Here is a 14,747-nt window from a genome sequence, read left to right as displayed (position 1 = left end):
TTTTTCATTTATTTATTTTACTAGTAATGGCGGCGATCCGGGATTTTTAGCGGGACTGCAACATTGCGGCGGACAGATCAGACCTCTAACTGACATTTTTGAAACTTTTGGGGGGACCAGTGACATTACAACAGTAATTAGCGCTAAAACTATGCACTGAGTCTGTTACTGTACTAATGACACTATCAGGGAAGGGGTTAACACCAGGGTCAATCAAAGGGTTAAATGTGTCCCTAGGGGGTGCTTTCTAACTGTGTAGGGGATGTACTTATGGAATGAACACAGAGAACTGTGTTCCTAAATAGGAGGAACACAGGAGCCCTGTGTTCACTGCTGACAGAACAGCATTCTGTCTCCACGGGCGGTGGGTGCCTGGTGGTACAGTTACATGCTTTCGCGGGACAGAGCTAAAATGCCACAGTATATGTACTACTGATGGTCCGCAAGTGGTTAAATAATTCTGCTGAACAGTATTTTGCATTTAAACTTGTGGGCAGGCCTACTCGCCCAGTGCACATGGGGCCTTTTTCTCTCTCTCACTCTACTCCTTCCTCCAAACACTCCGGTGTACACGCTCGCTAATGCCCAGGACCAGGCAGGGCTGCATTCATCTACCATAAACATTATGGTGACACTCCCGACACCTATTACCTTCTTTCAGCTCCGGATGCAACATATTGAAGAAGTCACCACATAACAGCATCCTATTCCACTAGTCCAGACTGCCACCTATCTCCCAGTGACAGAGCAGGTCCAGCCAGGAACCAGTGTGGACCCCATGTGAGCACATAATCAGCTCTTTTCTCTTCTATACCATATGGCTAGCTCCCTAGAGTCTCCACCACGTGAGCCCAGTCCCGGTTGCTAGGGCACTCACTCACCACCTCACTATACGTCACCCCTGCCGGTACTGCTCTCCTGCTGTCTGGCTGTCATATCATCCTTCTCCTATACTTGTTGCCCATAGCAATGGCACTTCACCCTGTGTGTGTGCATTACAGGCCCTGTTCTTTTATATGCCATTACCCTTATGCAGCCCTTTTAATAACTTTAAATCAGGCTGGGACAAAGTTTTAAAAGCTTAACTGAAACTCTCCACTTAACAGTTCCAAAACAAAGTGCACAGTCTTTTCCTTTAACTAATCCCTAACTCAGGCTTGTGACTGCCCCAGCATACCTGCACAGGCAAGAGTCCATATACAGCAGTGGCAGATATTTAGAGCCAAGGAGATCCAGGAGAGCAAGAAAGCAAGAGACCCAGGAAATACAGGTAACCCTACCCTTGCCTGGGCAGATTAGCTAGCTACAAAACTACATGTGTTGGCACCCCACAGGCAACTGTTTACAAGCTGGCTAAATAGCATAATTGCAGAATAGTAATCCATTCCATATTCAAGAAAAGAGAGATCCATACTTAGCGATTTGAACAGACATTCATTTAAAAAAATCAGTTTCTCTTGACACCAGTGATCTCAGCATAGGACAAAGAACACTCTGACAGCCTGAGAGCCCCCCCCCCCCCCCCCCATTGTGTCCCCACATAAACTTTAACCCCATCTAACCCCATGTCTTCGCATATATTTTACCTCCTCATACTGGGGTGATGATCCAGAGCACAGCAAATATAAGGGGTTCTCCGGTTTCTGTTCATCCAGCGATCCCTTCCCTGCTCAGTACAATAAGTACCTGTGATGTCAGCTGTCAGTCAAGCAGCTCTAACTTCATTAGACTTTATTGGTGTTCATTTTCTCTGTCTACTGTGTGCTTCATGTGTGCTTTATGTGCCGGGGGGTGTCCCTCCTGCTCACCCATAAGGGAGGGCTGTCTGTACTCCTCTGGCATCCAATAAGGGTCAGAAATTTAAGCAGAACCCCTGCAGTCTACACCAATCTATATTTTTCCATGTTCAATAATTGTTCAAAATTCACATACTGAAGCAGTAAACACAATGACAAAAGATACAGTCATTATTAATGTAGAGAAAATGGAGATTACTGCCAATGGAGAGATACAAAGGCATAGTAGCAAGAAATTTGACAAACCTAGAATTCACAGGTTGAGGTAATATTAGGGATGGCCATAGAATAATTGATCGCATTTCGATCGATCAATGAGCAGGATGGTTGTATGTACTGGAGTCAATCTATCAAACAATTTAAATACAACCAGCCTGTCAAATTTTTCTCGTGCGATCACTGCAATCAGATATAGCCACCGGCAGTGATCAATGTATTCTGATGGCAGGGAAACCTCCCATGGTCAGAATACAATAGCGTAGCTGGGCTTATTCCTCGATTAACACTCATAAGGAACACAGCAAATCAGTTTTGCTCAATAAGAAACAACACTGCATTCACGCAGAGAACACCCCAACAACATGCAGTTGCTGGAATTAAGTGTGCGATAGGGTACTCTCTGCACTTACTTTTTCTCATCCAGATGATACTGGCTCTACAAAAGTTGTGTGCACCATATGGGACACAGCTTCAGTAAAACTCCAAATTCTAGGGGGACTGTCAAAGACGGCCTAAGACAGTCAGTGAGCTTGTGAGGGACTGAGAGTCTACAGCCTGGAAATGTGCATGCTGCAGTGCTATTCAATGAAAATTGGGTGGAGACGCACAACATGGTTTTACACTAAGCATCGGAAGTAAAAGAAGATGGAACAAATACAGGTAAAGCTGGAGATGTTCTTTAAGATAGGGGATAAGGTTACAGTTTTTTTTTAGAACAGTGTTTCTCAACCTTTTTTAGAATAAAACAGAGTAACACTCACATGAAAATTCTCTTCAAATGCGATCAATCGATGCGGGACTGTGTATGCCCATTCTCCGCTACGTCACTTCCGGTGCTCTGCAGGGGCATACACAGTCCCGCATCGATTGAGAGCATTTGAAGAGAATTTTCATGTGAGTGTTACTCTGTTTTATTCTAATAAACTATTTGGCAATACTTCACTATATTGGCCCATTTATTTTTGAGATTTGAGGCCCCTTCTAAGACCCTGTAAAATCGAGCCACATTATAAGGAAGGAAATCGGCAGCCAGCCTCTCTAGAGGGCTCCAGAGGAAAAGGAGAGCAAAGAGTTCACCCTTGAGAGACATTATAAGGCTCAATATTAAAGAGATGGAGGTGAGCACATAGGACACCTAGTGGTCACGAGCACCGAAGAGCACCTGCATGTTTTTGAATTTAGGAGGAAGACCTCGATCACTACTATCACTATTTGGGACACTTAAGCACTTTAATAATATCAATAGGATTGGATCACTTGTGAAAGCATATAGAGACTTATAAATGTATTTGGATACAGCATTATAGATTTGTTTGAAGCACAGATTACTTTTGGATGTTGACATCACCATAAGCACCAGATATTGAGAAATTTAAAGTATTTCTTTATATATAAGCAGATTTTGGATTTTTACACTTATAAATATTAAGACATTATTTATATGGTTTTTATACTTTAAAGAGGAAGTAAACCCTCCTCTGTGACTTTTACCTATAGGTAAGCCTATGATAAGGCTTACCTATAGGTACTGTAAATATCTCCTAAACATGTACCGTTTAGGAGATATTTACCTTACATGCAGCCAGTGACATCACTGGCGCATGCACTCTGAAGGAACGGCCGCTCGTGCCGTTCCTTCAGAGCCCCATGCCGTGACCATCAGCTCCCACGCGCGTGCGCGGGAGTGACGTCACCGCGGCTCCGGCCAATCAGATGGCCGGATGCCGCGATCCCGGAAGACGGACGACTGGACATGTCGCCCATCATACAGGTAAACGGACGGCACGGCGAGGGCTCGTTCTAAGGTAAGTATTTCATAATGAGCTAGTATGCGATGCATACTAGCTCATTATGTGTTTAACTTGCAGGTGGCAAAAAGAAAAAAAAACTTTCTATGGGGTTTACAACCTCTTTAACTACTTGCCTACTGTGCACTTTCACCCCCTTCCCATCCAGACCAATTTTTAGCTTTCAGCGCTCTCACACTTTGACTGACAATTGCGCGGTCATGCTACACTGTACCCATATGAAATTTTTATCATTTTTTTCACACACATAGAGCTTTCTTTTGGTGGTATTTAATCACCTCTGGGTTTTTTATTTTTTACAAAAAAAAAGAAAAAAGACAGAAAATTTTGAAGAAAAAAAAAAAGTTTTTCTTATTTTCTGCGAGTAAATTTTGAAAATAAAATTTTCTCCTTCACTGAAGGGCGCTGATGAGGCGGCACTGATGGGCACTGATAGACTGCACTGATGGGCACTGATGAGGTGGCACTTATGGGCACTGATGAGGTGGCACCAGGCCCGTTGCTACAAGGCAGGCAAACCAAGCAATTGCTTGGGGCCCCGAGCTGGCCTGGGGCCCCAAGACAACGACTGGTTAAGAATAAATGCAACGACACTGTGTAAGACTGTGAGCGCCCCTTTGATCGTCAATGCAGTAAAGTGCAATGACACTGTTATCGGGATCTCCCTCAAGGGGGCCCCTCTCTGCCTCAACAGGTTTGTAAAAAGTCTGATAAGATCTGCAGACACGAGAGATCCCTGGCCTACCAGCTAGACCAGTGTTTTTCAACCACTGTGCCGCGGCACACTAGTGTGCCGTGAGATATTGCCTGGTGTGCCGTGGGAAAAATTCCAATTTCATCCGGGATTCAGCCGGTCTACAGAATCGGTTACTAAACATTTGGCAGTTCGCAGAACCACCTTACTGACCATCTATCATCCGCTCGTGTCCTGTGGCTGTGGCGGCGGCGCTGCTCTCTCTGCCTCTGTCCTGTGTCCTGTGGCTGCGGCGCTCTCTCTCTGCGGGGAGCACTGGTTGCTAGGCTAGAGGCTGCTTAGCTTCTAGCAACCAGTGACGTCACCCCTTCTGAGCCTCTTCTCCTCCAGGCCGCCGCCCCACCGCCTCCCATTCCCTGCCTTTTACAATTTGGCTCCGCCTCCACCCACTTTCAGCGCGCACTGCACTGTCTGCAGGTGCGCAGCGTGGGACTCACTGTCACAGAACCTGGAGAAGAAGAAGACTGTGTCAGACAGCACATCGTGGTGGTGACAGGCAGCCTGGGCAACATTATCAGGTAGGAGGACATTGTGGTGTGGTGCTGGGTCTTCAGGATTGAAGCTGGCTCTACATTGTTGCCTGCCCTGATGTTGAAAATTGATGATGCCTTTACTGTACAGCAGGTGACATTGTTTGTTTTTTATTTATGGAATTTTTAGCAAAATACTTTTTCATGATTTGTGTGTGTTCAATTTTGGAGGTTATTGGGGATCATATATTTGGGGGCACCTTTACTATAAAGGGGCTTCCACTCGAATAGGCCCCCGGCACATGCCCGTGAGTCACATGATCCCTTCTGGGGGCAAGATGTAGAAATTACATATTTGTCTCCTCAACCTGGGAACAAGTTGCCTTACAAAGAGGGGGGGGGGGGGGGGGGGCTGCATTTTGAAAGGTACCCTCGCTGTGTTAAAAGGGATGTGGCCTGGAATGATTCAGAAGGAGGGGGTATGCTGCCACCCCATGCTCTCTGTGCAGCCTCCCCCTTGGAAGGCACCTTGTCCCCACCACCACGCATTCATTCATATAATATTGTGAGACAATTCATAATAAAGTAATTATAAAATAATTTCTTCCTGTTTATTTGATTCCTATTCAAGAGAATTACTTTATATATAGTCAATATAGGCACAGAGTTAAATTTTTTTAACATTTTCTAATGGTGGTGTGCCTTGTGATTTTTTTTTTTATGAAAAAAGTGTGCCTTTGCACAAAAAAGGTTGAAAAACACTGAGCTAGACTTTATGCAGAGCATGGTGTATGGACCAGCCCATGGACAGTGCAGACTGACAGCTCCTATAGCAGGGCTCTAAATGCAATTAAAATTCCTGCAGCAGGTGTGGATGAGTGAGGAGCAGATAGCATCAGGGTGAGTAGCTGCTAGGACCCTCTGCTTCTACATCTGCCGAGTGCTGACAGGTCTGAAAACGTCTTTCTTTTTTTTTTCTATCTCCCTTCTAATCTTAGTCTTCTAATGTCTCTTTTTGTTTATCTGTCCCCCTCCTCTCTCTCTCTCTCCTTTCTTTATTCTATCTATCTATCTATCTATCTATCTATCTATCTATCTATCTATCTATCTATCTATCTATCTATCTATCTATCTATCTATCTATCTATCTATCTATCTATCTATCTATCTATCTATCTATCTATCTATCTATCTATCTATCTATCTATCTATCTATCTATCTATCTATCTATCTATCTATCTATCTATCTATCTATCTATCTATCATATATATATATATAGATAGATAGATAGATAGATAGATAGATAGATAGATAGATAGATAGATAGATAGATAGATAGATAGATAGATAGATAGATAGATAGATAGATAGATAGATAGATAGATAGATAAATAGATACTTAAACTGTATGGCTATGCTGTGGTTCCTGTAGACTTTGCGTGTGTGCGGGGGGTCGGGGGGCCTCCATGTCCATTTTGCTTGGGGCCCCCAAATTCCTTCAAACGGCCCTGGGTGGCACTTATGGGCACTGATGAGGAGGTACTAATATGCCGCACTGATGAGCACTGATAGGCGGCACGGATAGGCGGCACTGATAGGTGGCACTGATAGGCGGCACTGATGAGCACTGATAGGCGGCACTGATGAGCACTGATAGGCGGCACTGCTGGGCACTGAGAGGTGGCACTGCTGGGCACTGAGAGGTGGCACTGCTGGGCACTGAGAGGCGGCACTGATGGGCACTGATAGGCGGCACTGATGGGCACAGGCGGATGGCATTGATGGACACTGACGGGTGGCACTGATGAGCGGCATTGATGGGCAGCACCATCAGTGCCCACACTCAGTGCCCATAGTGCTGCCAGTCAGTGCTCATCAGTGCCTAGATGAGCAGGCACTGATGGGCACTGACTGACAGCACTATGGGCACTGATTGTGGGCATTGATGGGGGGCACTGATGGCGGGCACTGTGGGCACTGATGGTGGCAATTTGTGTATGTGTTTTACCTTTAGTAATCAGGGCACTGGTGATCAGTGCCCTGATTACATTCCTGTGTGTCCCTCTGTGTGCTAACAGCTCCCCCTCCTTCCTCACACTGCAGGCTCCGTGTGAGGAAGGAGCGTCGGCGATGAGAGATGATCTCATATGTTTACATATGAGATCATCTCTCATTGGACGGCTTGATCACGTGGTGAATGGCCGCTGTGATTGGCCATTCACCACGATCTGTGATCGGCTGTGTCCGTTTAAAAACAGCCTCCCGAAAATTCAAGTCCGCGCTGCAGCCATATATAGGCTGTAGCACGGATGGGAACTGGTTAAGTTCAATTGATTATTTATTTATTGTTTTGACACCAAGACACTTTTGAACACTAGGCAGCCTTTTGAGCCAATATATATATTTGAAGTTACACAAAGACACTTTTGAGCACGTATGCACCTTTAAAGCGCGGTACTCCTCCCTCTTATAACAGTTTCCTAATTTAAGCCCCCCCAGCTTCCCAATCTGCACTTTCTTCAATGACTCATTCACACTCCTCTGTAGTGGAACTATATGTACATGAGGCCTTTTACATTATACATTATTTACATTTATTATTATATTATATAGTCAAAAATAACAAAAAAAATAAAAAATACCACCAAAAAAAAAAGCCCTGTCTGTCTAATTAAAAATTATATAAAATTAATTTGTATACAGTGTTGCAGGACAGAGTGATTGTCAGCCAGACTATAGCAGTCCTGAAAACTGAAAAATGGCTTGGTAATGGAGGGGTAATACAGTACCCAATTGATTACAAAAACCTTTGTTGGAGGTTTTACTGTTGTCTAGGTGACCACACAGGAAGTGAGGGAAAATCTCTTCAATTTATTTATGTTATTTCAGGTTCTTATATAGCGCTGTCAATTTACGCAGCGCTTTTACATATACATTACACATTCACATCAGTCCCTGCCCTCAAGGAGCTTACAATCTAAGGTCCCTAACTCACATTCATACATACATAGTAGGACCAATTTTATACAGGATCCAATTAACCACTTACCCACCAGCCATATTTCGGACACTTTTTGTTTACAAGTTAAAACCAGTATTTTTTCCCAGAAAACTACTTAGAACCCCCAAACATTATATATATTTTTTTAGCAAAGACTCTGGAGAATAAAATGTTGGTCATTGCAAAATTTTTTGTCACGTGGTATTTGCGCAGCGGTCTTTAAAACACAATTTTTTTGGAAAAAATTAGAAAAATCACATTTCACTGCATTTAAAAAATACTAAACAGTAAAGTTAGCCCATTTTTTTTGTATATCGTGAAAGATGATGTCACGCCGAGTAAATAGATACCCAACATGTTACGTTTTAAAATTTCGCCCCCCCGTGGGATGGCGACAAACTACGGTCAATAGAGATCTCAATCTGCGACGCTTTAAATTTATTTAACGGTTACCACTTTAGAGTTAGAGCGTAGTTTTTTTTTTTTTAATTATTGCCCACGCTCTGGCGATCGCGACGATACCTCACATGTGTGGTTTGAACAGCAATTTCATTCGCGGCTCGACTTGCGTATACGTGTTTTTTTTGTGCGCGAGCTAACGGTGACAGGGGCGGCTAAAATTCTTTTTTTTCCTATTTATTTTTTATTTTTTCTTAACTTTATTACAGGTTTTTTTAAAAATCCCTTGTGACACCAATATGTAGTGACAGGTACACTTTATGGAGGGATCGAGGGTCTAAAAGACCCTAGACCCCTCCACTACACTTCCCTGTATGCAAAACGCCGAAAACGGCATTTTTGCATACAGCCGTTTTTCAAATCTGCTGCCTTTTGCAGCACAGTAACCCGGAAGTGGCGTCATGGACGCCGCCTCCGGGTTACGTCATCGGAGAACCGATCGATGCCGTTTCCGGCATTTATCGGGACTCCATCCAGCCGGCGGACGTGCCGGCTGGGTGCTCGGGGCTCCCGTCCCACCGGGAGCCACGGAAGGCGGCAGGGGGGGACATCCCCTCCCGCCCCCCGGGTAACGATTGAGCGGCTCCCGAGCTGCATTGGTCGTTACCGACGGAAAGCCGACCGTCGGCTTCAAACCACGGTACCGGGATCATCCCGGTATAACCCCGCAAAGTCAGCCTACGTGGCTAGACGTTAAGTGGTTAACCTACCAGCATGTCTTTGGAGTGTGGGAGGAAACCGGAGTACCCGGAGGAAACCCACGCAGGCACAGGGAGAACATGCAAACTCCAGGCAGGTGGTGTCGTGGTTCGAACCAGCGACCCTCTTGCTGATAGGTGAAAGTGCTAACCACTACACCACGGTGTCTTCAATATAAATATATCCAGAAATGAAAATCGGAGACAAGTTCTTACCCTTCCAGACTCTAAGCTAAAGTACAAGAAATTATTTGTCTGCAGATGAATTGTGAACCTTTTAAAAGGTCCTTTAAGTAATGCCATAAATTGTATTCATGAAAACATACTGCATACAACAATTTAGTAGGTAATTACCAACAGAAGCACCCATGTTTTCACACCAGATTAATAGCAATTTCTCTTTCGGGAGCTCACCTGTCCTCCGTAATAAAACTCTTCAGAATCATTGTCGCCTTCAGAATCCTCTTCCACTGCACTACTGTGTCGGGACTCCTACAATTAAGAATATCATTTTTAAAAGAAATGTCATTCATGTTATACACATACAGTATCTTTAACATTAAGATATTTATTTGTAAAGCATTATGAAAACCATTTATCATTTTCCTTTCACTTCACAATTATGTGCCACTTTGTGTTGGTCTATCACATAAAAATCCCAATAAAATACATTTATGTTTTTGGTTGTAACATAACAAAATGTGGAAAATTTCAAGGGGTATGAATACTTTTTCAAGGCACTGCATAGGATATGCATGGCTTAAATTGTATATCCAGCCAAAACTGTTTTTATTAGACATTGTGGGGAAGGATGGGAACCCCTGTCATGTTTTTACTGATATCTGGGGCTCTGTTAAAAGCTTTAACCCCACATTTAGTCATGATGGAAGAGGCAATACTTGAATAAAATTATTTTTTTATTTATTTTTTTTTTTAGTATATTTTTTGGATACAACAGTCATCTTGATTGTGAACATGGCCGGACAGAAATAACAATATTTAACCATAGGTAGGGCCCTTCTTAACCCCTTCACGTCCGCACTATAGCCGAATGACTTCGGACTCAGCTGATCACAGATCGGATAAAGGGCCAAGCACAGCAGCCCTTTACCACGTGATCAGCTGTGTCCAATGACAGCTCATCACGGATGTAAACACGAGTCGGTTATCGGCTTTTCTTTCCTCACACTGACAGCGTGAGGTGAGAAGAAGAGAACCGATAGACTGCTTGTGTTAAAGGGACATTGGCACTTATTAGGGTCCTGTTTATCAGTGCAGTCCTAACAGTTCCCATCAGTCTGCCTATCAGTACCCACCAGTGCTGCCGATCAGTGCCCACCAGTGCTGCTAATCACTGTCCATCAGTGCCTCCTCATCAGTGTCACCTATCAGTGCTGCTTAACAATGCCTATCAGTGCCACCTATCAGTGCTAATCAGTGCCACCCATCAGTGCCCTTCGTGCTGCCCATCAAAGCCCATCAGTGACACCTATCAGTGCCCATCAGTGGCACCTATCAGTGCCCATCAGTGCCGCCTTATCAGTGCTTTCTCATCAGTGCCGCTTCATAAGTGCCACCTCCATAGTGCCCAACAGCGCAGCCTCATCAGCGCACATCATTGAAAGAGAAAAATAACCTGTTTGCAAAATTGTATAACAAACTATGAAAAATATATATATATTGTTTTAAAAAAGTTTGTTTTTTTTTCATTTGTCTAGCAAAAAATAAAAAACCCAGTGGTGATTAAATACCACCAAAAGAAAGCTCTATTTGTATGAAAAAAAATTATAAAAATTTAATTTAGGTACAGTGTTGCATGACTGCGCAATTGTCAATTTAAAGTGTGACAGCGCTGAAAGCTGAAAATCGGCCTGGGTAGGAAGGGGGTAAAATTGCCCAGTAGGCAAGTGGTTAAGGGAATTCCTTGAGCCTCGCCAGGTCACCAGAACTAGTGCCCACATTGGAAGATTTCCCCCTCAATTACTATTCTGGGGACAACCCAAAATGTGGGATTTTCTTTTACATTCACTTTCTTGTTCAAGTAGTTTATTGAAAAAACAGAAGTAAATACAGCGCAACATGTACAATCAGAGCAGGAGAGGTTACATTTGCACAACAGGTAACAACAGTAAACCGGAGATAGTAACAAAGCAAACCAGGTTAACTGACATGTTCAGGAGCCAAGTGGGCGACCCTTACATTCACTTTCAATGATATAAACAGGCCAAAAAGAGAGGGCGAATCTCCCCAATCAGGGCACAGACAGCAATTAAAACTGACAGGTGTTCTAATCCCTCTCCACTCCATCCAAAACTAGAAAAAAAAGTTTTGCCCTTAGTTACACTTTAACTGAAAACAAAATAAATAAGTCCAACTCTGAGCAACTAAAAAATACAGTATATCCCTTGCAGTAGGTCTGCGCCTGCCGGTAAAGGGTTGATGGCTTGTTATGTCTAGGTGAGAGGAGAAACAGTTTTACTTACCTGATCCACCACTCCCTCGGCAGATAGTGCTCCCCCATGCTATGGCAGTGGACTGTCCCTCTGCCTCTGCGTGATCAGTGCAGGGCTATTGGCCCTGCTTTGATCTTGATGATGTCAGGACCTTAGAGATCGCTAGAGCATAGGGGAGAAGAAGTTGTGGCGGCCAGTCTAGCTATGGGGAGGTTTGGGTAAGTAAAAGTTGTTTTTCTTTTTCCCCTAGACCTCATCATTGATGAAAATGGACAGGCTGCACAAGCCCAGACCCAGGGATTCAAACTACTACATCTACTGGCCTAGAAATCAGTAGAATAAAGCGGGGTTCCACCCATTTTATAAACATTATAAAAATCGATTATATTTCCCAAATGATAACAGCAGTTGCTAAATGTAATGTTTTTCCTATCTCCTAACAGTATATAATGTTTTATGAATTACATTCCCTATACACTAACCTTTATTTCACATCAATACCGGGCTCCCATCTTAATTGTGGGCACGTGAAGCCCACATGTCACTACTTCCTCCAAGCAGTGCTGCTGGTTACCCAGCATGCACCTCTGGACCAACGGCGCGGCGCACAATAGAGTCCATGGTTGCCATCTCAACGGCGGCATCGTAGGAAGGTCCCGCCCCATTGTTATAGCAACGCCTACCACACGTCATTTGGAAATAATGCAATGTTTCCTTCCCATCCTTCCCACGGGCTCCAGTGAATGATGACTCACACAGGACAGACACAGGAAGTGACGTATGTCGCCGCGGCGCCGAAGGGGGCAGGAAATTGATAAACTCTTGCAACAAAGTAAGTGAAGCAAGAAAATAAAATAATAATCGCCAATACTGTAATACTTTGGGGAATAAAATCGATTTTTATAATGTTTGAAAAACGGGTGGAACTCCACTTAATAAAAATACATTAAAGGCAGAGCGCAGCCAAACTGCCATCGCCAGCTAAGATTTTTCCAATGATGTCCAAGATCTCCCTACACACTGCAGTCATCACAAGGAAGATCTCTTTCCCAGAATGCAAATTAACACTGTGTATCCTTCTTCAGCACAAGTGAGACTCGCTTCGCTGTCCTTATTGGTTAGGCTTCTTGGAATTGAAAGCAGTGAGATCTTTCCAGGAAAACTGTACAGAAGAGGCCTGGGAGTGATCCATCCTCCAGCTGCTATCCAAAGCTGAAATATCAGTTTAGGTTGCAGTGACCCTTTAAGAATGGTGTCACTGCCTTTTTTATACAAGTGCCATAATATAGGTTATTCACATTACTTTAACAACTTCTAACAATCATTAATTGGACAAATGGAAGTAGGTCGATGGTAAGGTTATAGAACGGTATAAACATAATTATCATTTTTCAAATGCTAGAGCGGCCGGTGAAGGAATCCTTCTTTCAGTCTCTCCTGAAGCTGAGACATAATGGGGCTCGTAATAAAATGATGGAGCGGTCCGGACTGAGATATAAAAGTACTCATTCACTGGCACAAGCTCATTCAATATTCAGCCTTCAAAATGTCTCAAAGGATTTCAATTTCTCCCCAATAAAATATTAAAATAGATGGAGCTGTTATCTCTGTTGCTACTACAACCCAAAGACTTAGAGAGAAGCTGTGCTTTTCCTGTATCCTCCCCCACAGCTCATACTCATTTTAACTTTACTCTTCAGTTGCTCCTTCCTATTGGTAAAGTATGTGACAGCGATGGGCCCAGCACTAGAGTTGTCACCCAGCCGTCTGTACAATGCCTCGAAAAAGTATTCATATCATACCCCTTTCAATTTTCCACATTTTGTCACATTTTTTCATGTTACAACCAAAAAGGTAAAAGTTTTTTATTGGGATTTTATGTGATAGAACAACACAAAGTGGCACATAATAGTGAAGTGGAAGCAAAATGATAAATGGTTTATAAAATTTCGTTTTGAACAGTGTGGTGTGCATTTGTATTCAGCCCCCCTGAGTCAATACTTTGTAGAACCACCGTTTGCTGCAATTATAGCTGCAAATCTTTTTATGGATATCTCTACCAGTTTTGCACATCTAGAGAGTGAGATTTTTGCCCATTCTTCTTTGCAAAATAGCTCAAGCTCTGTCAGATTGGATGGAGAGCGTCTGTGAACAGCAATTTTCAAGTCTTGCTACACATTCTTAATCGGATTTAGGTCTGGTCTGATTGGGCCATTTTTTATGTTTAGGGTGTGTTTTCCTGCTGAAAAGTAAACCTCCGCCCCAGTCTCAAGACTTTTGCAGACTCTAACAGGTTTTCTGCCCTATATTTGGCTCCATCCATCTTCCCATCAACTCTAACCAGCTTCCCTGTCCCTGCTAAAGTAATGCATTGCCACAACATGATGTTGCCACCACCATGTTTCATGGTGGGGATGGGGTGTTCAGGGTGTTGCGCAGTGTTAATTTTCCGCCACACATAGCATTTTGCTTTTAGGCCAAAAAATTACATTTTGGTCTCATCTGATCAGAGCACCTTCTTCCACATTTGCTGTCCCCAACTTGGCTTCTCACAAACCGCAAATGGGACTTCTTATGGCTTTCTTTCAACAATGGCTTTCTATTTGCCACTCTTCCATAAAGGCCAGATTTGTGGAGTGCACAACTAATAGTTGTCCTGTGGACCGTTTCTCCCCCCTGAGCTGTGGATCTCTGCAGCTCCTCCAAAGTTATCATGGGTCTTTTGGTTGCTTATATGATTAATGCTCTCCTTGCCTGGCCTGTCAGTGTAGGTGGACAGCCATGTATTGGTAGGTTTTCAGTTGTGCCATAATCTTTCCATTTTTGGATGATGGACTGAACAATGCTCCATGAGATGTTCAAAGCTTGGGATATTTTTTTTATAACCTAACCCTGCTTTAAACTTCTCCACAACTTTATCCTTGACCTGTCTGGTGTGTTCCTTGGCCTTCCTGATGCTGTTTGTTCACTAAGGTTCTCTAACAAACCTCTGAGAGCTTCACAGAACAGCTGTATTTATACCAAGATTAAATCACACACAGGTGGGCTCTATTTACTAATTAGGTGACTTCTAAAGGCAATTGGTTC

At 43.4% G+C, this 14,747-nt stretch overlaps 1 protein-coding gene across 2 annotated transcripts in view; it reads right to left on the bottom strand.

Moving 5' to 3' along the window:
* PARP8 (poly(ADP-ribose) polymerase family member 8) overlaps positions 1-14,747 on the bottom strand; it is a 427,949-nt gene that overhangs the window by 162,588 nt on the left and 250,614 nt on the right. For both annotated transcript variants that reach the window (XM_082252530.1, XM_082252529.1), the window contains exon 6: positions 9,622-9,699. In XM_082252530.1, coding sequence (XP_082108656.1) covers positions 9,622-9,699 — 78 coding nt within the window. The remainder of the gene's footprint in view (positions 1-9,621; positions 9,700-14,747) is intronic.

This window comes from Pelophylax lessonae (assembly GCF_965119305.1).
Source record: "Pelophylax lessonae genome assembly, chromosome: 1".
Taxonomy (NCBI): Eukaryota; Metazoa; Chordata; class Amphibia; order Anura; family Ranidae; genus Pelophylax; species Pelophylax lessonae.
Note: the sequence above shows the minus strand (reverse complement) of the source record. Positions and strands in the feature narration are given on the sequence as shown.